The 25,868-nt window shown below is 37.3% G+C and overlaps 2 protein-coding genes and 1 long non-coding RNA gene across 9 annotated transcripts; all 3 read left to right on the forward strand.

Annotated features, from left to right (window-relative positions):
- The first annotated feature begins 1,147 nt into the window (after positions 1-1,147).
- On the forward strand, positions 1,148-10,970 carry LOC143860444 (uncharacterized). 7 transcript variants are annotated; one of them, XM_077371095.1, is made up of 4 exons: positions 1,148-1,585; positions 2,807-4,623; positions 6,242-6,414; positions 9,674-10,970. In XM_077371095.1, the coding sequence occupies exons 1-3, from the start codon at positions 1,243-1,245 to the stop codon at positions 6,323-6,325; spliced, it is 2,244 nt and encodes a 747-aa protein (XP_077227210.1). In that variant the 5' UTR covers positions 1,148-1,242; the 3' UTR covers positions 6,326-6,414; positions 9,674-10,970. The 7 variants fall into 7 exon arrangements, with proteins under 7 accessions (XP_077227210.1, XP_077227211.1, XP_077227213.1 ...); XM_077371096.1 differs by having other exon boundaries at positions 6,242-6,383; XM_077371098.1 differs by lacking the exons at positions 6,242-6,414; positions 9,674-10,970 and adding an exon at positions 5,508-5,642 and having other exon boundaries at positions 2,807-2,944; positions 3,323-4,970.
- Positions 10,971-12,089: 1,119 nt separating this feature from the next.
- Positions 12,090-15,885, forward strand: LOC143862010 (uncharacterized). The gene is made up of 4 exons (XR_013240124.1): positions 12,090-12,565; positions 14,509-14,570; positions 15,380-15,478; positions 15,584-15,885. It is a non-coding gene; the product is annotated as an uncharacterized LOC143862010 (long non-coding RNA).
- A 5,161-nt stretch (positions 15,886-21,046) lies between these two features.
- LOC143862399 (29 kDa ribonucleoprotein A, chloroplastic-like) lies at positions 21,047-24,796 on the forward strand. Its single transcript, XM_077373441.1, has 4 exons — positions 21,047-21,456; positions 21,602-21,703; positions 23,572-23,886; positions 24,438-24,796. The coding sequence occupies exons 1-4, from the start codon at positions 21,097-21,099 to the stop codon at positions 24,498-24,500; spliced, it is 840 nt and encodes a 279-aa protein (XP_077229556.1). The 5' UTR covers positions 21,047-21,096; the 3' UTR covers positions 24,501-24,796.
- The last annotated feature ends 1,072 nt before the right edge of the window (positions 24,797-25,868 follow it).

Genomic DNA, 25,868 nt, shown 5'->3' on the forward strand with positions numbered 1-25,868 from the left:
TGGCGTCTTCTAATAATACCGCCATCTCTCTGTATGGGATTCAGTCGGCGTACCCCTGAATTCCACCGCCGTACATCTTAATATTCCAGCGGCATTCTCGATATTCCAGCAGCGTACTCGATACGTGTAGAACACATGTTTCAACCCAGAAAATCCGGCAGAGTACTCGATATTCCGACGGCGTTCTCAGCAAAAAGAGACGTGAAAAATAATTAAATATTCAATAACGTCGCTGTTCTAAGCCAAAAAAGACGTGAGAAATAATTAAATATTCAATAACGTCGCCGTTCTAAGTCAAAAGAGATGTGGGAAATAATAAAATATTCAATAACTTCGTCGTTCTCAGCCAAAAGAGAAGTGATAAATAATAAAGAGAAATTCTAGACTGAAGGGAGCCCTTGCAACAAAGAGGTGAAAGGGCTCCGCCATTGACTGCACATCACCATCATGTTTGACTTTTCAGCTCCCCCATTGGCTGCACATCACCATCATGCATTAATAACAGCTAAAGTAAAAAATGATGGTGATGTGCAGCCAATGGGGGGGGGCTTTCACCTCTTTTTCTGCAAGGGGTCCCTTATGTTTAGACTTCCTCAATAATAAAATATTACTTTAAAGATAATGATTGACGTTGAGTTGTGAATTTGTCAGGAATGGCAACATACGAGGAGACTCTGATTATGTTAGAAGGGTATTGGGTCTTTTTTCCACCCAATTTTGAAGAATCACCCGTGTTTGATGATTGTTTTACAAACTATTCGAAATCCATCATCCTGACTAATAGCACATTCCGTACTTTTCTCTATTTACTGAGGGTGTCCCAAGCAAAAAACGAGGGGCGAACATATCAACAACAACACCCAATAAACCATTGCTATTCATTTGTTGGGCCTGTCCTGCCATTGATAGGTTGTGTCCCCAAAATCTTCTCCCTAAGATCATCCTAATCCTTCGATTTATAGACGCTTCTGTACCATTTTATCGATTAGGGTTAAGATCGTCCTATGGAAGATAGAATGGACCCACAAATGAAAGGCATGGATCATGCTATCAGGTGGGCCCCATTCTACCACAAGTACCTACGCGAACGGCCACAGTCTAAAAACGCCCTTTTTAGACACTTTTTTGGCTTTTTCTACAAGAAACGGAAAGGCTAAAAAAGGACGGGGGTGCGTCACTCTCCCATACCTGAAAATGATGTTAGGGTTTCGAAAATAGATTCTATGGAAACCCTAGTCTTCGATGCTCCATCTTCGTCGATCCAAATCATTCTCCTTCCCTCTACACCTCTTAAATCTCTCTTCTCTCATCATCTCAAAACCCTTTCTCTCTGCTGCAGTAGTAACAGAAGAAGAATCCATCGATTCCTCCATCTTAAACCCTAGAAATCCTGTTCCAGAAACCCTAGAAATCTCATCGGAAAGACGATTTCTCAGCGGAGCTAGGGTTTCTGGTTATCGAGAAAGAGACAAGCATGGATTTGGGCATTCTAGGGTTTATCTCTTTGAGATTTGTCATGATTTGGCGGGAAAAGGGAGGTTGAAAAAATTGCGAAGAATTTTGAGGCGGATTGTGGAAGAAAAAGGTATTCTTTTCAGTTTCCATTTTTTTTTTCTGATTAATTGTATATTCTCACCCCATTGATCTGACAATGACACTTCTCTCTTCATTTTATACTTTTCTAATTTGCTTGTCAATGCTGTTACAAATCCCTAAAACCTCTCAAAACCAACCAAAATTGCTTTTAGTTAGTGAACAGTTCCCAAAAATCTATCAAAACTAACCAAAATGGCGTTTAATAAGTGAAGAGTGCCGTTATCAAGCCATGAGAGTAAGGCTATTGATTGATTTTGTTATTTTGATGTTTCCCATGTGCCATGTGTACAATGCTTTCTCTTGAGCATATGTTTTGCTTGCTGGCTTCTTTTGTTTATTCCTCCTTCATAAGGGTTTTAAAGATTAAGGGCCTCTTTTGATGCCACCAAAATTAGTTTTCATTTTTCAAACAGGATTATTTTAATTTGATCTTATTTGCAAATGGGACAGTGAAAAATCTTTGTAAGTCATTGACCATATAATTTCTGAAACTGTTATAACCATCATTCCCACACTACCATGTTTGGAAGTTAAATGTTTGAATTTCTATTGTTCTCTTTTAAAGTGAAAGGGAACTGTGCAAACACCCATGTGAGACACCTTAAAGCATGTATATTAGGGAATAAGTTTTTCTTCTTCTTTTGAATGGTTAAAATTTTATTGAAACAAAAAGACCCAGGTGGTCAAAAGAGTACAAGAATTAAAGAGAAAAGAAATACAGTTATGAGGCATTATATCTGTAATGCCCCGGTCCCACACTATGCAGATATTGTCCGGTTCTGGGACGCAACCCTCCCCGGTTTTGTTTTTTCTGCAGGAAAACGCGTCTACACAGGAAGAGGGGAAATCCACATATATAGCCCAGCAACTTTTCCTCCCTTTCCTATGTGGGATCTCACAATATCCCTTGATATTGTCAGATATATATGGATATAATAACTTGTTGGATTCTTTGGGGTTGATGTGTCTGTTACCTTGTGTCCAAATTTGATATTGATAGTCATGTCCATGTTTACACTATCATTATGTAGCTCGTGGGCATACCTGTTAATGCGAACCACCTTGTTTTCAGATCGGGTGCTAGGACTATCATTTACTGCTATATTAATCTGCTAGATAGCATCTTGTATCAGTAGTATCTTTATTAAAATTGAAAACTTGCAATTGTACTTTTGATTTTTCTTGATTGCTTTTGTCCCATTTCTTTCAGGATCTGGTTCAGCTCCTGCCCTTTGTGAGATATTGTCGAATCATTTCAGAAAGCGTGACTATAATAGTTTGGTATGGGATATGTTGGCAAATGTCTATTCCCGATCTGAAATGGTCCATGATGCCCTTTTTGTTCTCAGTAAGATGAATGAATTGAATTATAAAGCTTCCATATCGACTTATGACAGTCTGTTGTACAACTTGAGGCATACAGATATGATGTTGAATGTGTATGATGAGATTTTGGCCAATGGGGTTTCTTGTAGCGTGTACACATATAACATCCTAATCGACGGTCTGTGCAAGCAGAGGAGATTGCAAGATGCTATAAGTTTTTTTCAAGGGATGAAAGGAAAGGGCTTTTTCCCTTGTATTGTAACTTTCAATACTCTCATATCTGGCTTATGCCATGCGGGGTTTGTCAACAGTGCTTGGTCATTTCTGTCTATGATGATTAAGTACAGATTATTTCCTGACAGATTTAGTTATAATTCTCTTATCCATGGATTATGTGTAGCAGGTTCTGTTGAGCGGGCTCTGGAGATTTGTGATCACATGGAGAGGACTGGAGTTAAGCCTGATGTGGTGACATATAACATTATACTTGATGGTTTTCGTCTACTCGGGCTGATGGTTGAGTCCTGGAAGGTTTTCCATAGGATGCTTCTAAAAGGGGTGGGCCCGAATCTTGTTACATACACGGTACTGATCGCTGGGCATTGTCAGAGGGGTGATATTGATGAGGGATTAAGGATGCTGGAAGAGATGATTTCACAGGGATTCCAGTTGAATATTATCACCTTCACTGTACTGCTTAGCAGTCTTTGTAAAAGAGGACGAGTTGATGAAGCCATACGGTTGCTTTCTAAAATGGAGTCTGTGTGCCTGGATGCGGATCTTATTGTCTTTTGCAACCTCATTCATGGATACAGCAAGCAAGGGGAGGTAGAGAGGGCAATTCAAATGTACAAGGTAATGTGCTCAAAGAAAATCATGCCTAATTCTGCTGCGCATGGGGCAATACTTTTGGGTTTGTGCGAGAAAGGGATGACTTTGGAAGCGAGAAAACATTTGGATAATTTAACCGAGAGTGGTTTCCTGGTGGACGTTCGTTTGTATAACATAATGATTGATGGGTATGTGAAGATGGGTGATATTCAAAATGCCATTGGATTATACAAGCAGATAATTACAACCGGGGTGACTCCAAGTATTGTCACTTATAATTCCCTGATTTACGGGTTATGCAAGAGTGGTAAACTAAAAGAGGCGAAAGAGTTGTTGCAAACACTTGAACTATATGGTTTGGTCCCTAATACGATTACTTACACTACCCTAATAGATGCACATTGTGCCGTAGAAAATATAGATGCCATTGTAGGGTTACTTGATGAAATGGATGCAAAAGGTGTTGCACCCAATGTAATTACTTATACTGTATTTATAAAAAGGCTTTGCAAAAAAAGGATGCTGCAAAAATCTGTAAAAATTCTCAAGAATATGTACACAAAAGGTCTTGTTGCAGACCAGGTTACATATAACACCATCATTCAGGGATTCTGTGAACAGCGGAACATGGAAATGGCTTTTTGTTTACATGACGAAATGTTAAGGCAAAATCTAGAGCCTAGTCCTATTACGTATAATCTGCTCGTTAATGGTCTTTGCATAAATGGCAACCTAGAGGGTGCAGAGAAATTGCTGGATACTCTTCTGGAGGGGAGTGTTAGATTGAGTAGAATTGCTTACATCACGGTAATCAAGGCACAATGTGCAAAGGGAAATGCACATAAGGCAGTGGTACTCTTCAAAAAAATGGTGAATACAGGGTTCGAAATTTCAATCAAAGATTATAGCGCAGTAATTAATAGATTGTGCAAAAGATGTTTAGTGAATGATGCAATGTTTTTCTTTAATATGATGTTATCCATTGGCATTTCCCCAGATTGGGAAATGTATGCTGTGATTCTTGATGCTTTTCGCCGGAAAGGTGATCTCAGTTCAGTGTCTAAGCTGTATGCTAAGATGATCATAAATGGTTTACTACACAAGTAGGTGGCCTTTCACACCCATGAACCATGTTGAGAAACTTGATACTGGATGGATGTTAGCAAGGCTGTCGGAATTATTATGCAGCATTGAAATGTTTTCTTTTCCTGAGCATGGTTCGTAGTGTTGCATTACATTCTTAAATTGAATATTGATGGATTCATGAAGGTCCATAGTTTTGCATTACATATTTAAATTGAATATTGACAGATTCATGAGCGATTCCTTCTGATATGAATTCATTAATTTTTAAAAAAATTTAGACTGGTCTTAAGTATCTTACAATTTGCATTACATATTTAAATTGAATATTGACAGATTCATGAGCGATTCCTTCTGATATGAATTCATTATTTTTTATTTTTTAAAAAAGACTGGGCTTAAATATTTACAATTTTTTTGAATTCCAAGATCTAAAAATTTCAAGATTCAACTTAGCCGAGTCAACGAAAATTTCCTATTTAGTAAACTTGGTTCTGTCATCGACTAATCAGATTTTGTTGTACAAAAGTCAACCAATCAATTTCAAAGTTGGTCAATGAGTTTTTTGAACATCGATATCCATAACCTTGGGTCTTATAATTGTGTAATGAATAATATGTTGATATATGGATATAGTTTAAATACTCATTGCTTCCTGTTAAATCTTGTAGGGACAAGGCGATATGAGGATCCATTCTCTTGATAGCCCCTTCATTCTCCAGGGAAACGAATGGCTACTAGTTTAATCAGGGTTAAAAAGCTGAAAATTGACTTAAACTGCCCATTTCTGAGTTGACTTTGACCAAGGCTAGTGCTATTTTCTGATTCTTCAAGTCGCGGAATCGATCGATTTGTGTTGTGTCTGAATTGTGAATAATATGTTGATCTATGGATATATTTTAATTACTCGTTGCTTCCTGTTAAATCTTGTAGGGACAAGGTGATATGAGGATCCATTCTCTTGATAGCCCCTTCATTCTCCAGGCAAACTAATGGCTACTAGTTTAATCAGGGTTAAAAAAAGCTGAAAATTGACTTAAACTGCCCATTTCTGAGTCGACTTTGACCAAGGCTAGTGCTATTTTCTGATTCTTCAAGTTGCGGAATCGATCGAGTTGTTGAATATTATATTCAGTTTGTATTTTATAAAAAAATTGCATGCCTAGTTAACTTTGCCTTTGTTTAATTGAATCAATTGGATTCTTCAAGCTTTTTGAGTACTTGTTTTAATTTGTTCATATTCTCCATTATATAAAGCCTTGTTTTTTTTTTCTATTCCACTTTAGACAGCAATTGAGTGTTGTTCCGAGCACAAAGCTGATCACGTTTCATCTTCTGATTGATAATAATCATTATCCTTTACCTACCCAGAAAAAAAAGTCATTATCCTTTTCTTTTTATGTAGGTAGTCATGGAACCTGCAGCATCAAGACTTATCCAGAGCACCATCCAGTTGTGCATGGCTCGATATTACATCTTGGCACCATAAAGTTGCTCTTGAAGTTGAATATATCATCAATTCAAACTTGAAGCCCATCGTTTTGAAGGTTGATACTGGCTTAGAGTCCTTTCTCAAGGGTATTGACTTCTAATTTCTATTCGGAGTGGATGATTTATTGTCATAATCTACCATGCCCTGATAAAGATGGACTTGCTGATTGATTATGAATATGGGAAATGTTCCCAAGTTCATTTATGGTGTTACAAATTGGATTTAAGTTGCACTGCTGCTCTGCAGAATAAAATTGGCGTTGCTTATATATTTTTCTTCCAAGAGCTGAACTTGCTCATTTTTCACATGCATTTGTCCTTTTTTATGCGTCAGCTTATCTACTGTGGTTGATCTGCTTTATATATTGATACCGTGTCCGGATTTTCTAGCCAAAAAAACGTGAGCTCATCATTGTCATTTTTATTTCTTCTTTGAATGGGGTCTTATTTGGTATTTCATTTTGCCTGTAGGTGCATTTATTGGGATTTTGGAGTGTAAAATACTGATGTGATGTGATTCAGCTGTCTTAGTCATTAGATTAGGTTGTTTTTATTGGACATGTATTTTTTTATATAGGATTTTGTGATAGTTATTTAGCCTGGATTTTTGCATCAGCATATGACACACCACAACCTTTTTAATCATGAACCACTTGTCCTTTCAAAAAACATTTTATAACCTTTTAACCTTGGCCCACTTTCCCTTATTTCCTATTGGCTAAGACCCCTAAATCTCTTATATTACTTTTGGCCATCCATAGGGCCAATCACTTAAACCACAACTCAAATCCTATAAAATCCCCATTAAATAAACCACAACTCAAAACCTTTAAAATCCCGTTAAACAACTTTCAAACCCTTGAAAAGGGGCCCCTCTTGCGTCACAGGTACCCCGTCCTCTTCTTGTCACTTTCCTTTCTCCTCATCTTCCCCACTCTCCATCATTCCCTGCTAGGTTATGGCCCTTATCTCCCCCCTTTCTCTATTCCTGTCCTTTCTCTCTCCCTCACCCTTTCTCTGATCTTTCTCATTTTAGTTATTTTCTCCTTTGGATGCCCATGTTTCCTTTTCATGTAATTTTGGCGTAATGTATGTACCGTCATTACTGATCAAATTGTTTTTTACTGTCACACCAAAATTCACTTTAGAATTTAGATGCCTTAGCATATCTTCATATGGATAAAGTAATCAGAAGAACATATGGTCTGTTATTTATATCGAGATTCTTCATGATTAATTTTGGAATTCCACCATTATCTTGCTATTCGGTGCATCATGTTCCATATGAGAATTCCTTCAAAAAATGCTATTCTATCATATTCTAAGTACAACATATAGCAATTCCATTTTTTAAACATGTATGCCATCAAGGACGGAGCCCAAAATTTTCTCTGAGAGGGGCAGATAAGGGTTGTTATACAATAATCAATACATTATTATAAGGGATTTGCTAGCGTCCATTGCAGAAGGCATTTCGCGGATGGTCTGTTACTTGTCAGACCAGCCACCTCGTGAATGAAGACAAAAGCTGCTGAAAAGTGAGCCTGTGTGGCTGGTCTGGCATGCAACAGACCATCCGCGAAATGCCTTATGCGATGGACGCTAGCAAACCCCTTATTATAAAGTCAATCGAATCTGAATATCCACGTAAATTATGACCAATGTTAGTATCCAAATTATGACCAATGTTAGTATCCAGCATTTGTTATACACTAATGTGATTTATGCAAAAAAATATATCTTTTTATCCACAAATTTGATTATATACACGAGACATGTCTAGAGTCACCTGTTTTTTCTTTTTTTTTCTTTTTTTTTCTTTTGCATTTATATTTAAATCACATTGTTGTATAGGTTGCGAGAATATATAAGAGATGATTTTTTAGGCTGAAATCTTTTTTGTTAAAAAAAGAAGAAGATGGGGTCTTCTATCGTGACAGGTGCACATAAAAACAAGGAAGAGAGCTCGAATCCCCACCAAAGCTATAAAAATACAGTGAAAATGAGTGCAATGCATAACTCCTAATATGCAAGAATCAATGTTGACTGTTCACTGAGATCTACAGACAATCAAAATTAGCAATTTAACATCTTGTTAAATTTATGTCGTTTCGTGTATGAAATGTTTAACATCTTGTTAACTTTGTGAGAGAAGTTTTCCCAGTTAAAAGACATGAGTTCTGAATCACATGTTTTGGATTGGACCACTTGGCCCCCAACTCAACAAAAGGAGAAACAAATGCTTTCAAAATTATGGATTATCTTTTTAAATTCGGCGAGCAGCGTCTGACTTTCTGTCCACTCTTTTTGTTCTCTTAAGACAGACAAGGGCTTCTTACTTGCTGTTATCTCCATCGCTTTCATAATTGGCGGATGAGGACAGATTTACTAGTTCGGATCCTCTTCCTTCACAATCTTTTGACTCTTCAATTGTTGATAGTCTTTAAGTACTTTGCATTGCTCCTAAAGCCTTCAGGGATAACCATACCAGTATGTATCTAAGCATATGCTAACTAGAGTTTTTATGTGATTCTACTATATCACTTTGGCCTGTCTTTAGCCAGCCTTTCAGGTGCCTTAGGGGTCTGCCTTGAAGGGTCATAAAACCTTCAAGTTATCTAGTATGAGCTTGAAATCTTCCTTCAGTGCTAGTAAGCCGTCAATCCTGTTTTTTCAGCTTTTAAGAGGAAGATGAGTTACCCCATGAAATCAGCCTAATCTGATTTTTTTTTCTAAGCACATGATTTTTTGTCCCTCAGCGCAATTCGCTAAGTTAGAAAAGAAACTTTAAATGCTCTTAGAACCTAAAAGCTCGTTACATTTGTTCATTCTTACATGTCTCCCAGTCTAATCTTTTGTGTCATTTCCAATTCTGAGTACCCAGGATCCACAGCTATATCACCTGTGCACCTACCTTCTTTATGGACTTTTTTCAAGACTTTTGAATCTGCACCTTTTATGGGAAGAAATTTCTTTCAACAAATATGCAATATTCATCATACAGACCTTTTATCATTTGGTTATGGTTTACCAACCTGATCTGAAATTCCATGAGCAGCTTGAGATTTCAAATGCAATGTGAGAGTTTTACTGTGGTTTGATAGCTGTAACACTTCTGACATGTTTTTCCAAAATTTAGATATCTGAGTTTTGGCGAATTTTCGAAATGACATTTTGCTTTGATCTTTGAAGTACCCATGTTACAATTTGCAGTCAAACTAGACCAATTTGATTGGTTGAAGGAAAGAGAAAAAAAACAGAATAGAAACAGGAAATCACTCCATTTTCTTCAGCAAATGACAAAGCAATTGATTTGTCACTGACCTAAATTACATGTTCTTAACAGGAAATGGAGCTTTTGCCTTGACGCATGCTTGAAGCTCTGGGAGATCATGAGATCGTGTTGAAAAGAAGCTACTTCCCCATCGTTGTTAGTAAACATATTCTTGGAAGTACTGATCCCACTTTCTTTTTGCTGAAAATCCCAAATAATCCTTTCTTCGTACTCTAAAAATTCAATCAAAGCTGCAATCCGCTGTTCAATTTTAGTTCATTATTTTCCGTATCAAAATTTTCATTTGTATGTTTAGGATGTCAGCTTGCTTTGTTGAAACGCTGTATTGGGTCTCCTTCATTTCAGAATCTTCTGACAGGAAGGTGTGGAGTTATCAATAGGAAGAATCTTTGTTTCTCTATGGAAGTATATTATGTGTGTTACACATTGAGCTGCTCTCAGTAACTCCTATTTGTGACAGAATGCCCCTTTGCATTTTCCCCTTGCCTTCTCTTTTGCTCCACCACCTCACCCCACTCCCTGCTTCCACTGTCATCCCTCTTCCCACTTTCCTCTCTCCAAACCATACACTTAAACAGACACTTTCTCTTCCTCATCTGACCTGAGTAGTGACTGTTACGGTCCAAAGTGGGGGTTTGCATTAGTATGGGACTAGGTGGGGGCCCATTTGGTAAGGAACAGGTTTAAAGGGCCTAGCCTAACACGTTTTATTAGTCCTTGGGCTTTTGGCGTATTAGTTAGGTGCCTAACATTTTGTATCAGTGCAGCCGCCACTTCATGTATTCGAGTCATGGAAGGGGCGGCATGTGGAGAAGAAAGACAACCTAAAAAGGGCCTTCCTGCTATTAAAAAGAAAGCTCGAGTGAAACCTGTCAAAAATGAAGTTATTGCAGAGTGGATCACCGCAGAAGGGATGACCTATGAAAAAAAAGGCTTAGAGTGAAATCCATCAGAGAGTAGGCCGCTGGGGATGGTTGATGTGGAAGCGTAGTGGAATGTTATGGTCTTAAGTGGGGGCCTGCCTCGGTATAGAACTACGTGGGACTCGGCCTGGTATGAAAAGGTTTAAAGGACCTAGTCTACCGTGTTTCATCAGTGGCCTGAGGCGTTTGGCATTTGGCATATTGGTTTGTACGTAACTGTAACCTCCTCTCAGCTTCTCTTGTTTCTTGAGAGGGCCATTTGCCGCGATTAAAAACAAGTCAGATAATCAATCTAAGGCGCACTTTTATGACAAACACAAAGATATCAGATCGCTGGAGGAATGCTTCGGCAGGGGACTGCCTCATTGTAATAATAACTGCGGCATAGTGATCTCACGTTTGATTGATCTGAACTGTATACTTCATGGGTATTTCTTCTTCTTCTTGTTTCATGATCGGTCAAATAATCCATACATGCAACATTGCATTCTACTACGAAAACTAAATGTCTTTTGCGCCATGGGAGATCCAAACCAAAGCCTGTTAAATGTCTTTAAGATCAAGCAAAGGTTGAACCCAGTACTCCCACCTCGTTGTATTACAATGAGATCGCGCCCTACTAAGGCTTTCCTCCAACTCCTCACAGACCACTATTCGGTTCACGGAAAATGCTAATATGAAAAGCCTTGTTCGTTTTGGATTTTGCGGATTGATTCCGAGTTCATAAGTGATTATTGGCAAGATATCAACTTATGTGATAATAAAGGGAGATGATATTTTCACTACCCCTGCATTACGCATGGGCTCCTCCTTTTAACGTGATTTGATGTGAAAAATTAGTCATAACCAAGGTTTAAAATTTCGGTTTCGGTACCAGTTTCGGACCCTGAAATTTTGAAATTTTGGTCGAAATTTGGTACAAAACCCAAATTCAATATTTTATTCAATGGCCGAAATTTCTGAAATTTCCGTGAAATATTAAATTAATATTAAAAAAACAGATTTTTTGGGGTCAAATTTTGGATTTTGAAATTTCGGCCAAAATAAATGACCGTTTCGGTTTTGGGTGATTTCGGTGTCTCTCTCCACTGAAATCCGGTCAAAATTTAAAACCATGGTCATAACTCATAAATACAAGTGGGGGTGGCCAGTAAGAAAAGGGGGGGAATACATCACTATCGTAATCCTTATCCTTACTATTCTAAAAGCCTATAGCCATTTATTTTCGTCAACCATCTTTTGCAAAAATTCCTTGCCCCTGCTTTAGAAAATCTCCCCATCAAGTCCCATTACTTGAGGGTATTTTCGCCATTTCCTTGCTACTTTCCTCCTTCCTATCCATATTATGAGTTATGACTCTAAAAGTGTATATTTGACTAAAATGCCTATTGTGTCCTGCTGCCTTCTCAAAACGCTTTACCTGTAAATCCTTTCCTGTGAGGGTATTTGGGACAGTAAATGCCCCCTTACTCTTAAAGCCTCAAGTTTGAAAAAATCGTCAGCTGGTTTGACCCTTGATAATACCATCTGTATCTTGCCTACGCTTTAGAATATGTTCCCTCTATACCCTATTGTTACAGGGTATGTTGGTCATTTCACTTGATTTGCTTTTTGCCACCACCTGTCCCCCAAAACCAGCAGAGAACCCACGCGTCGGAATGAGACGAATTTTGGCCCCTTGTTAACTCCGCCCGAGTTGGATTAGCTTCTGCCACCACCTGTCCCTCAAACAAAATTTCATCTCGCATGTGTCACCATAGATAACCCACGCGTCATTTTCAGCCAAATCCTCTCCTGTTTTTCAGGCGAAAACCTCTTCCCGTCTTCTCTCCCTGAGCCAAAACCTTTCTTCTGGTAACTTTTGCTGGAGTGTTCATTTTCTTTCCTTTTTTTTTTTGCTGGAAGTTCATTTCTTTTTCTTTTCACATCTACTTCTGCTCGGGCATTTATCTCTTTCGTTTGGCACATTTTTCTGATTGGGATTACTTGGACAACAAAACATGCAGAAATTAAGGATGAGGTATACATTTTTCTTTAACCAAATCTATTTTGGTATGGGCGAAATGATTTTGCAACTCTTGAATTATCAACGTAAGTTCATTTCTTCTGCCCCACACCTCCTTCATTTTTTTTTCCTTCCATTACATTCCTACTTTAATCGAGCCCATAGATGCTCTCGACCCCTTTCTTGTTATTTTTTATTTTATTATTTATAAGAATCTGATAGATATAATCACCACTCTTTTTTATATTGATTCACAAATATTTCAGTGTATGCTTTGTGATTTCTTCAACTCTCTCTCTCTCTCTCTTTCTCTCTCTTCCATTTGCATTTGGTTTTCTTTTGTTCCTTGATTTTTTCAATTATTTTCAGAGCCCAGATGGATGCACAGTAGCCTCTAAAGCAGGGGATACGATATTGACATTTTGGAATTTTGAAACTCCTGAAGTAGTCCCCACCAAGTCTGTAGCCAAAACAACAAGTGCTGCATGGCCATTTGCAATCTCAAACCATATCAGATGAAAGAGTTCAAGTGCTACATGGCCATTTCTAAATGTCTAAAAACCTGATTGTTCTAGATTTTTCTCTACATATTTCCAGATGTATATCCTAACCATGCCAATGTCGACAATTGGTTTGGTTTTAAAGCTTTAACTATGTTTTGTAGTGGGCGAGTTTAAAAGTCCCTCATACATGTTCTATTCTGGATCAGAAATGTCATCTTGTGGTTTTTTGAATGTTGAATTATCAAGGAAGACATCATTTTTTGGCCTGAAATTGTGGGTTGTGATCAACATCTGTGTCAGTGCATTCATTGTGTTAATTCTCACTTTCTTATCTATATGGGCAACATCTTTGAAGAAATCAAGGAGGATGCTGGGCAAGTTTCCCGTTTCCCAAATACCCAATGTTTCAAAGGAGACAGAAGTGGACAATGCAGGCCTACACTTTTTTTTTTATCTCCCAATGCCCATGAAGGGGTTCTCAGTATACATGATAAATCATTTTATAAGGATTCAGAGATGTTAGTGCATTTGAGTATGTTGACCCTGAAATTTTATTAAAATAAAACAAGTTTGCTTGGCTAGGTCCTATCACATTAAAGCATAATCTGGGGGGTCCACATAATGGCTATCATTAGCTTTTGTGTGATCGAAAACTTCCCGTTATGGTTAATCAAGTAATGCAATCTAGCAACGTAATTAATTGCGGTGATCAACTCTATGGCTCCAGAGTATGAGCAAATCAAGTGATATTGATAATATCAGCCAATGCAGCTCGCTTTATCGGCACGATAAAGCGGGGAGCTCACATTCGGGGAAGAAGGAAGCTCGGTTACCATGAACATTTGGAAGCCATCTTCTTCATATGGACTTATATTAGTCACCTTTGATTCGTCTGCCTGAATTCTCACATCTTGGATGGGGTCACTAGTTTACTTTGAGGGATCTTGAGTTTGTGACTAATCATTTCTCGAAGGAGAATGTCCTTGGGGAGAGTGGGCATGGAATAATTTATAAGGGGCGGCTGATTAACGAAACTGAAGTGGCAGTCAAAAAGCTGCTCAATAATCTGTAAGTTCTATGCCAACCTCGAATCACTTTACTTTCTAATTGATCATAAAAGGGATAATTTGAATGCTTCATACGATTTGAAAATATTTGGTTCTACTTTGATGTTTGGACAATATTTTCGTATGCTTCTTGTGAGAATTGGATTTTATAGTGCCCAGGCTGAAAAGGAATTTAGAGCCGAAGTAGAAGCTTTCGCAAGTATGATTACTGCCTTTTTTAGTCCAATTGTTGTGTGTCCATGATAATGAATTTGATACTATAGGATGCTGGTTTATGAGTTTGTGAACAACGGGAACTTCATGATGGTTTAAGAGTGCCACTTTTTTAATCAAAATTTGTTAGATTGATTGTAATCCTTGATTGATTGCTAATGCTATTCTTGCTCAGTGTTCTAAGAAGAGAAAGGCATGCCCATTAAGCAATGGCGGGAAGAGCAAAGGTTCTTGCAGGTACTTTCGCTAAATCTTTTTAGCCCTCTCTAATTTTCTTACTCAAAAATTTCTCATGCATGCAAAAAAAAAGGTAGTGGAAGGAGAAGCTTGAAACAATGCACTACTGCTTACCAACATCATTTTCTTGTAATCTTCTTGAGTATTGCTTATAATATAATGATTATAAATTTTTATAACATATTTTAATATTTATATTTATGTTTCATTTGTCAGCTTTTCCAGTTTTATCATCTTTGTCAACAATCCAAAGTGGGCATTCCTGTTAAGTCAATACAAACTTAGGTGCTTCGTGGTGCGCTACAGATTTGGAAAGCATATAATTGTTCCAAATGCTGCACATCTCAGATAAATAGATTTCTATAAATGTCCATGAATATGACTGTACATGGAAATTTCATATCCCGGAGTCATTTCCTCGAATATGATTTTACATGGAAATTTCTGGGGCCATTGTGAGAAAACTCTTAGATGTGTGTTCATTTTTATTATTTCCAGCCCATCTCATAAGTGTTCTTCTCATGTCAAGTAAAACCCAATTTCTAATTGCAAGGAAAATCTTTGCGGGAGAACATGCACAAGAGCTTCAACTTCTAATGCTCTTCTTCTTCTTTTTTAATTTTTTTTTCTTAATCGTAATTTTTATTCTGATGTTTGGATGGAAGATTTTAATATCTCTAGAAACATATACATTAAGGGCGGAGTCAGCCTTCAAAAGAGTAGTACTTTTTTGCATATCGACTAATTATGTGCTCCAAATGTTTCTCATTGGAACTTACGTTTTCTTTCTTCTTCTTTTCTTTTGCAAGGGAGAGTTGGTATTAGTGGAAAACAACCTGTTTTACTTCCTAAAATGGGTTTTGAGTACTCTTCTGCTTGCCCATTATGCACCTCCTAATGGAAGGATGGTAAGTTGAGAAAATTTAATTGATTCATTATTATTTCCTAAAAAAAAAAAGAATCAGCCTCAAATTGTTTAGTTTACTCATAAATGTTGTTTGGATATCATCTAGAGAGGAATGGAAGAGAGCCCTTTTTTAGATGGACATGGAAGACGGTGGAAAACCGTGAACAGAAATTGTATACCCGAGAGGAGAAGAACATGAAACCTCAAATGCGTTTAAAAATTCATGGCTTTGATTTAGTAAAATGATGGAAAACAATAAACAGAAATCTTCTAGCAATTTTATTTGGTTTTTTTATGTGGGGACTGCTGTTCTTATCCCTTTTTTGTTGTTAGTGTTCTTCCTGTTATTGTTATTGTATTACTGTTGTTTTTGTTGTTGTTTTACTGGGATAAAGGGTCTCTATAACTTATGTAGTTTAATTGTTTTATTCATTTTACATTTACAACTTATCCAATTTATTTGTTCTGTTCAACAATTAGTGTTCTAATTTATCCTAATCTCAAGTAATTACCTAATTTTATACAAACTAGGGTTTACGATGGTGATTTGATTTGAATTTCTCATGTAGTGTTGATGAGGAAATACTCCACATTCTGGATCTTTAATTCCCACTCACACTAGATGCATACAAACATGCAATAGAAGAAGGTAGACAAGTCAAAGAGGAGGAGAACTGTGGAATAGTTCCTTCTGTGCTTTCTATTTTGATTTTGATCATTTTCTGCATTCATCCTACTTGGTAAATATCAGAGGGCGAACCTTGACGCAATGGTAAGGTTGCTCCGTGACCTGGTGGTCACGGGTTCGAGTCACGGAAACAGCCTCTTTGCAAAGCAGGGGTAAGGCTGCGTACATCTAGCTCCTAGACCCCGCAATGGCGGGAGCCTTGTGCACTGAGCTGCTCTTTCCTTTCTTTTATCCTATTTGGTAAAGACTTGACCCATTCCTGAACTATGGATTGCCAAAGTCCCACTCCCTTAATAAACGGGTAGAAACTCAAGGTGGCTACAACATGTCTTATTGTGTATGGGCTTTTAGAAGCACCCAAGGAAAGCCCGATTATTATGGAATGGCCCACGATTCCAATCTTTAGTAATTTTGATTTGATGAAAATCCAAAACCATACAACAAACTCCTTCCTTTGAAAAAAGAACAGAACTTAAATAGGGAAGGAACTAAATTATAATTAGATAAAAGAAGTTCTATCTTAATAAATTAAGCTCATCAATTAAACACATTATATAATTATTAAAATAGCATATTTTACTGTTGCAGATGTTAAAGTATAAAAGATAAATAACGCCTTTCTCCAACATCTTAAGATTTTGGAGAAGTTGGTAAGTTAACATGGTATCAGAGCCAAAGGTTTCGAGTTCAAACCTCTCCGGTAGCAAAAATCCACATGCGATGGTCGGACCACATATGCCACGTGTTTGCCAAGTGGGCCACACGTGCAGGGGAGTGTTAAAGTATAAAAGATAAATAACGCCTTTCTCCAACAACTTAAGCTTTTGGAGAAGTTGGTATGTTAACAGCAGATAACATAATTGCATCGAAGTAATGTGATTTTCATTTCCAAGATTTATTTCTTTTGCCACTTGCAAAGAAGCAAACTTAATTATTAAATTGTAACTTATAACTTACACTAGTTGCAACCATTAAGGAATGTTTTATATTAGAAAAAATAACAAATATTTTAAACTGTAAGAAGAAGGATTGGTCTACAAATACATATAATGGTTAAACTGTGTTTATGTGTGTAGGAAAAGTTACTTGCATCTAAGTGATGTTGTGTTCATTTCCAAGCTTCCCTTTTCATGGTGGATATTCTATGCCTTCAATAAATATGCTATTGTGATCACATGCCTTTTTTTTTTTTTTTTGTCCATTTCAATATTTTTTATGTGTTGAAATGCAAGCAATGCACTTGAAATTGGTAGCCAACTTTGCAGTATTTTTGTAAATGAAATAAGTTGAAGGACCCTTAGTAATTAAGTCAAAATGTAGAAGGTCATGCAGGAACTTCTGAACAACACAACTTTTCAAAAAAAATCCGTTTTCTAAAATGTTTGGTTTCGAAGATCATTTTAAGATCTGCAACATGTATATCTATGGATTTTGTAGCATTTTGCATTTTTGGGACTCAAAATGTGAGTAAGAGTTTAGTGGTCGGATTACCGACAAAATTAGAACTTTAATTAATATCAACAAGAATCATGTGACCAGATCCTTCATGCTTTATTAGAGTCACATGCCACCCAACAGAAAATATACTACCCTGAGCAGGTCAAAGTCTGTCAATAAGGTTTGGTTTTCTACCAAAATTCAAACTCCATTTAAGAGTGGTACTAAACTGAATATTTATCGAATGGTCTTCATAGATTTTTTTTCCTTGAATTTCTGGTGGGCAGGTCTTTGAGGATCAATCAAGAGGAATAATTTGTTTCGGAGATGATTGTGGGGAGGTCATCTGTGAAGGATATAATAAGGGCCTGTGTAAAATTACCAATTGAGAAGTAGAATACAATCAATCAAGAACATCATCTTACTTATGTCTTTACACTTTGCATTGGTACAGAGAACAACGTCAGATGCTTGATTTTCTTCAACAAGCCCAGCTTCAAATTATTGAAGGTTCTGATGTCCCTTGTTTCAATCAGGGTGTGGCTGCTCAAGAGGACTTGGACCATTAAGAACGCTCAGTTAATGAAGTCATCTTAGATTGCTCAAAGACAACCTCAGTTATTTATATCTCCAAATATTTCTTTAGCAGAAGTAAATTAAATATATCATTAGAAAATGTTTTTCTTCAATCATCCATGTGTATAATGGAGTATAAACCTTGGTGCTTGGTATTTGAAGCTCCAAATGTTGGAATTGCTTTAGAGTGATTTCATGTAGTTCTTCATAAGATGAGGTTAATGTAGTGCTCCATCATGCTTAATTATTTTTTTGTTTCGTATACTAAGCAATTGTTTCTGTGTGCTTTTTAAATTTTGTAGAGCAATTGCTTTAATCGCTGTTTTTTGTATTAATTTCAGTTTAGCTCAATGGGCGGTCAGCACACAAAAAAAAACAAACAAAAGAATTAAATAATTTGAGAACCGATTGCTTCAGTTCTATTCATCTTTTTGGTTTTATGTTAGCAGGGCGTTCTCTCAAATAGACCCAGTGTTTAAAAATGCGGATGTGATGCGGAATGCGGCCAAGAAAAATCCTTGTCGACTCGGCGCGGATGCGGCCAAGAACGCGGTTGACGCGGGTGACACGGTGGAGAGTCAAAAGAGTTTATTGACTCTGTAGGGCAAAATGCGGAATGCGGGTGTGGTGCAACGCAGAACGCGGCCAAGGCAAAAAGGAGTCAGCTCAGGCGAGTTCCTTGTCGAGTCAAGGAGTTTTTAAACACTGAATAGACCTGCCAAAACTTTTTGCATGGCCGGTGATATGCTGGTTCTGAGAGCACCGGAAAGGGTATCATTTGAATACTGCGGAACAAACTATCATTGAAGATGTGATATGTGGTAGGGCCAAGAAGATACTAAAACAAGCGCAGTTTTGAAGGTTTTTTTATTTCCTCCTCATTAGGGTCTTCTTGTTTTTGTTTCACTTTGATGTATCATCTGTATTGACCATCTCGGTCGTAGGGTCCCCCTTATTATTTCTTCTATTAATTCATGTATTTAGTTCATGCATTTCCGATAGCTTAAGCAAGATGACTGGTGTTATTGAACTCTCAGCTAAGTTGTCAGTATTCTGTTGAAGGATTGCATGCCTCAGTGGCACGTGCAACGCACGTGCACTTGCACTTTTACTAGTAAATAATATACAGAGTGCTATACAAAAAGTTCTATAGCACCTCATGTAGATTTGAATAAAACCAAGTAAAAACATAATGCATTCGTACCCTAGATTAGGGTATAGGACCTATGAGTAAAGGGTAATGATATAGTTGTCCCCTTTTCTTCCCCGGGCCGCCCCCTCTAACATATCTATAACTGCTGTATTTCACTACTTAGGGGTGACTTGGGTAAGAAAATGCAGTTAAAACTAGCATATTTTTTTCCAGAGAAGACCCAGTTACCGGATTGGGCCTAAACTGATCTCTACTGGTGCAGAGCCCTCAATCATAATCAACATATCAAACTAGCTACTCATGGCAAACAAATCATACTTAAAAATGTACATCTTCGTTTTCCTTTAGTAGTTGAAGTTTAGTTTCAAAGTTTTTTTCCCCTTCTTTGTTTACAGGCATATGTAATTTAAGTTTATTTTAATTAATTTCCCATCATAGTTTAGATCTTTCTTGCATTTTTTTAAGTTGCTAGATACTTAATATTGTTTGCTGTAGTGCATATCAATAGTTTAATCCTTTAATCTAGGATTAATTGCTCTTGAAGTTAATCATTTTCTAAAGTTCAAATATTTTGCTAAATAGGATTAATTTCCAGTTTTAGTATTTTTCATAAGCAATCTCTTGTTATCAAAACTTCTATGTTAGCTCATGAAAAATTCTCTCTTTTCCAAAACCTCATGGGCCGTTTGGATATGCGGATTTTAGAATCTTGGTTTTTAGTATGAAAACAGTGTAAAAGAGGGTTCATGATCAAGCTGTTGTATGCTGTCCTGCCAGCATTTCTTGGATTTTAAGTGCAGGTTTTAAAATTTTCTCCTACATCCTTAGATTTCTAAAACCTAGAAATATGGGAGGATCTACTACTCTCTTGCTACGCAAACAAGGGCGGGAAGTCAAAAAGGACGGCTGGTCAGCTTCTTCTCTTGTCTCTTAGCTACAATTTTGAAGAAATCCCTTACTCTAAAATCCGTGTATCCAAACGGTCCCTTAACCTTGTCTCAAAACCCTAGTCTTGTCGGACTAATATATCACTTGCCCATTTTCTTCCTTGAGCCAGCCCCCTCTAGTCTATTTATAACTACCCTTTTACAATTCAAGTGGGTGTCCCGGGGAAGAAAAAGGGGCGAACAAATCATTTACCCTCAACATTTCTGAAAATAACAAGAGCTGATATTTGCACAACCATGTTTTTATAATTGCACTAACTCACCCTCTTTACTATTTAACCAGCTGCCAATGGTTATCACAAGCAAGGTTTAAATTTCAGTTTCGGGGGTAGTTTTGGTCCTCACTGAAACCGAAATTATAGCCTAAATTTCAAATTTTCGGCTGAAATTCTATAGAAGCTCTCGAAGTGTTGTTTTTTTAAGCTGAAATTTTGGCCGAAATTACTGGGTTGAAATTTGGTAAAGGAATAAAAAATTATTATTCTATCAATAATTTCATTGAAATTTCCAAAATTTCAACCACCAAATTTCGGCTATTTCGATTTCGGTCCTGACCGTTCGGATTTCGGACGAAATTTAAAACCTTGATCACAAGTTCCAAAATAACTTAGAAGTAAATTAAGAAAGAAAAGACAAGGTGAGATAGTGCAAATATAAAAACATATCAATAGCCAAAATAAAATTTATGTTGGTGGATACTTTTAGGCCACGCCTCACAAAATATCTTCTCACCCTACTATTTAGTATTTAGTAAGAAACAAGACCAAATCTTTTTCATCCTTCCCCATTCATCTTCCCTCCTAATCTTATCAGCACTTATGGCTTCTTCCCTTCTCCTCCCTTATCTCTCTCCCAAAACCCTAATCCTATCCAAAACCAAAACCCCATCTACCTCTCTTTCTTCAGCTTCTCTCTCTCTAACATCACCCATCAAGAACAAAAACCCACTTCTATTCTCTTCCTCTCTTCTCCCTAAAAAACCCACAAATTTCTCATCAGTTTTCGTCCAAAATGTTTCGGTTTCGTCCGAATTAGAGCAGGAAGAGGAAGTTTCCAACGAAAGGGAACCGAATTTCTCACCCGATTTGAAGCTCTTTGTTGGAAATCTCCCCTTTACCGTTGATAGCGCCACGCTCGCCGGATTATTCGAACGAGCCGGAAATGTTGAGATGGTCGAGGTATTGTTAGGGTTTAATGACATTAGGGTTTTATTACTCTTTTAATTTTCATTTTAAAGTTTGGTTTTGGGTATTTGTCATAATTTTTACTTTTTTTTGTACATATATTTGAACAAAAAAAAGATTGAAGTAGTTTTGATGGCAGGTTATTTATGACAAATTTACTGGAAGAAGCAGAGGATTTGGGTTTGTGACAATGTCTACAGTTGAGGAAGTAGAAGCAGCTGCTCAGCAGTTTAATGGTTATGTGGGTTTTCTAGTGCAATGCTACTTTTTTTTCACTTCAATTTGTTGGATTTTATGCATCCCCTTTTGGTTGATTGTTAATTATATGTTCTTATGAGACTTTATTTATTTGGTTATGTGAGTTTCTTCACCATTCAAAAAAAAAAATGTGAGTTTCTTAGTGCAATGCAATTTTCTTCACTCCAATTTGTTAGTTTTTATGCATCCCCTTTTCGTTGATTGTTAAATATATGTTCTAATGAGATTTTATTTATTTGTTTATGTGAGTATCTTAGTGCAATGCTATTTTCTTCACTCCAATTTGTTAGATTTTATGCATCCCCTTTTCGTTGATTGTTAAATATATGTTCTTATGAGACTTTATTTATTTGGTTGTGTGGGTTTCTTAGTGCAATGCTATTTTCTTCACTCCAATTTGTTAGCTTTTATGCATCCCATTTTGGTTGATTGTTACATATATGTTCTTATGAGACTTAAAAAGGAAAACAGTAAAAAAAAAGAAAATGAAATCACCAATTTACCATGCCTTTGATAAACATGACAAAGAAAAAAGAGGAAAGGACAACCAAAACAATGAAAACCCAATGATAGGGAGATGGAGTGAATAGGGAAGAACTGATCAAATATGTCTAGTTAAAAGCCTTTCTTTGGTGAACTATCAGTATAGTAGATTTTGATTGTTAGAGGCATTTGAAAGATAAAGGAAAGTCCACGAAGAGTCAGACAGCCGAGGAGACCAAAGAGAATGGTGGCTCACGTTCCATGGAGGCAGTTCGCTGGGGGTGAGTGATGCACACTGGGGAGACGGAGATTTTGGAGCAGGGGCTAGCTTGTGGAGGCCATGGCTTCTTTGGAGATGAGTCTGATCTGAAACAAGTTTTTTCAAACAAAAATATGGTCGTGTTTTAGTGATAAGTTACTAAATTGGAACCATTTGATATGGTGAGACCTGAATTACCTCTTCCATCATATGTTTCATGGATGCTTGAATTGGTTATTCCACCATTGTTGCCTATGTTATTTATACAGTTGTCACAACGGAGCAACCTTATATAGTTATACTGTAGAAAAAATATTAGTGAAGTTCTCTTTTTTCTTGAACCACATGTATAGCGAGATATTCCCATGTTAAAGTTCTGCTTCTAATCTAAGGTTTAAAAAATCTCTCGGATGCTCAAAAACTCACCGAGTTGTCTTGACTTGATAATGACTTCGGTTAAATTAGAGGAAACACCTCAGTTTTCATCTGACCTGAGAAAATCAAGTTCTTGAGTAACTCAATTGAGGTTTGCAAACTAGAGGAAACACCTCAGTTTTCATCTGACCTGAGAAAATCAAGTTCTTGAGTAACTCAATTGAGGTTTGCAAACTTGAAAATTTGACTACAACACAAGCTTTTAAAATTTAATCACGTACCAAACCACATTTTCAGTGAGCAAGAACCGAGACCCTCCTTGGATTTGAGTTAAGTTGCAAGCTCTTACACCCTAATCTATATTTTGAATTGATTTTCATTCCTACTTGCATCTGATATCCTATTGATACTGCTGAATATCTGACAGCTTCTCCTCCCCTTCCAAGCTTCTGAAATTTCAAGAATACCACGTGCTGATAGGAACTAAGCAAGTGCATTTTTACTTCATTGATGCTCCCTTTGGAAATTTGGATTATGTTACCTTTTTTAAAAAAAATGTTCTTTTCTGTCCAATGCTATTCTGTGCATGCATATGGTCTGCTTCAAATTGTTTCATCAGCATTTACTCCATGCTGCTTATTTTTTAACTTTTACCATCTAAAATTTTGTATTATTGCGTCAACTACGCTCCATTTAGAGTCTCTTCTGAGTAAGGATTCATAATAATGCAACAGGAACTTGACGGAAGACCACTGAGGGTAAACTTTGGACCTCCTCCACCTAAGGATGATCTTTCGCCTAGGGGATTCAGAGGTGGGGGTGGGGGTGGGGGTGGGGGCAGTTTTGATGCTGCCAACCGACTCTATGTGGGTAACCTTTCATGGGGGGTTGATGATTCAGCTCTTGAGACCCTATTCAGTGAATGTGGGAAGGTGATGGAGGCCAGAGTGGTATATGATAGGGAAAGTGGCAGATCAAGAGGTTTTGGCTTTGTCACTTACAGCTCTGCAGAGGAGGTCAGCAGTGCGATCTCATCACTTAATGGGGTTGTAAGTATATTTTCTTTGTCGAACTTGTAAATGCCTTTGTAATAAAGAGTGATAAGTACATATAGATTGGGTTCCACGTCCAAAAAGGACTAGAAATGAAAACATAGACCAAATTCACCAAACTTAGGCCTATATAAAACCAAACTTCTAAGCTACTACATTGTATTTCATATTTTGCTAATCCTATCTAGGTCATTATAAGTATATTCAACCAAGTTCACTTAATGGGTTTTTACTACTGAAGTTGCATTATTTTTATGGAGCGGAAGATAATTCACATCTTTTTAAAGTTTCTCTGGCTAAATATTGTACACTTAAACATCAATTGGAAGATATTTCAAAAAAAAAAATCTATCCCTGTTCTGTATGCCTATCAATAGCAAATTGAGAAGTGCCCTTATCAAGAGAACAAGGGAGTGCGGAAATCATCTCCCTAAAGCTTATTATTGATTAAAAGAAATAATGTCCGTGCATATTGAGGTTTAATTACCCTTTAATCTTGCTATTTCTTTTCTCTTTAATCCATGCTATAATATTAGTATATGATGCAGGACTTGGACGGCAGAGCTATTAGAGTATCGGTGGCAGAGGCGAGGCCAAGACGCCAGTTTTGATCCTTGATTAAAGGAAAACTTTTGGTATGTGGTTTTCACAATCTCTCTCTCTCTCATGTAGACATGAGGGACTTTTGTGTAGGTGGAACTAGGCTGTCAATTGGTCTGCAATGGATGCATAGGGCAAAAAAGTGACTTCATTTCATTTGATTAATCATCTTGCAAGTTATTGTTTACAGATTATGTTCATTTGTGCTGTATAATTTGTTTACAAATTATGTTGTTTTTCTTGTTTGGGTTCCTTTGAAAGTACATTTGTGCTGTATAATTTCAACAAAAGAGGCGGGTTCACTGTGTCCTGTTTTCTTCTTAAGCTACCAATGTTTTTTTTGGAAATTGACATATCTGTTCATAATAGCATATTTACAAAGATTAGGGACCAGCAGTCCCACCTCATTACATAAGGAAATCCAAAAAAGATTTCCAAAAAAACCCCATGATATTCCGCCCCAACCTTAACATCCAAGCTAGGCAACAAGGGAGGCATATGCCCCTTCTGCGCTGTGGAATAAAATCGTAACCTTTCAAAAAAAGAAAAAAGAAAAAAAGGGGAGGCATATGCCCCGATTCACGAAAGACCAAGATTTCTCAAGCACACGGGAAATACAACTATAGAACCCTTTTCCCACCCTCATATCTGGGACATCATACCAATCAAGAAGAAAATAAAATTCCACTCTAAGGGACAAAACTAACCCCCAAGCATCAAAGGACCCAGGTCCCACAAGCACTCTCTCACTGATAGTGCTAATATTGCCATCCTTAAACCATCAGTACCCACTCCTCATCTCCAGTACAGAAACCTTCATAGCAAGCCTACAGCCTCTTCCCTGTCAGAAGTACCAAAAAACAAAATGAGGTTAGAGTTCGGCCCTCTTAAGTCCCGGAAAATTCTACCAATTCCTGTGAGGCCTGGATTACCCTTCGAGCAGCATTGGTGATTCTTCCGACCCCAAATACTGTTAATGATGTTCTCGCCCACTCCATGTAGTTTTGATTCAATAATAGAAAAGATATCCGGCTTTCTCCTACGACAGATCTCCTTTGCCGCCAATAATTTCCTCTCCGTCCCCAGCCCATAATGATCCAGAATAGGATCTTCATTTCCAAACACGAGGGCATCGCCCAAAGAAACCTGTCGATGTCGCCCACTGCAAGGTTTTAAATTTCTTCTCCCGCCTTCCCAAAATTTAAGCTACCAATGTTTTAGCTTGCAAATCACGCTGTTCCTTACGAAAACATTAGCAGGCAAAAGTGCAAGTGGGAACCATTTATTTGATGATCCAAACCATTCATCTGTTGCGACTGCGACCCAAAAAATCCTGCACATAAAACAACTGTTAACCTTTCACTTTTATGCCCTTTAAA

This window comes from Tasmannia lanceolata, unplaced genomic scaffold, assembly GCF_043159265.1.
Source record: "Tasmannia lanceolata isolate RefF3 unplaced genomic scaffold, GAP_Taslan_0.1 ptg000037l, whole genome shotgun sequence".
Lineage (NCBI taxonomy): Eukaryota > Viridiplantae > Streptophyta > Magnoliopsida > Canellales > Winteraceae > Tasmannia > Tasmannia lanceolata.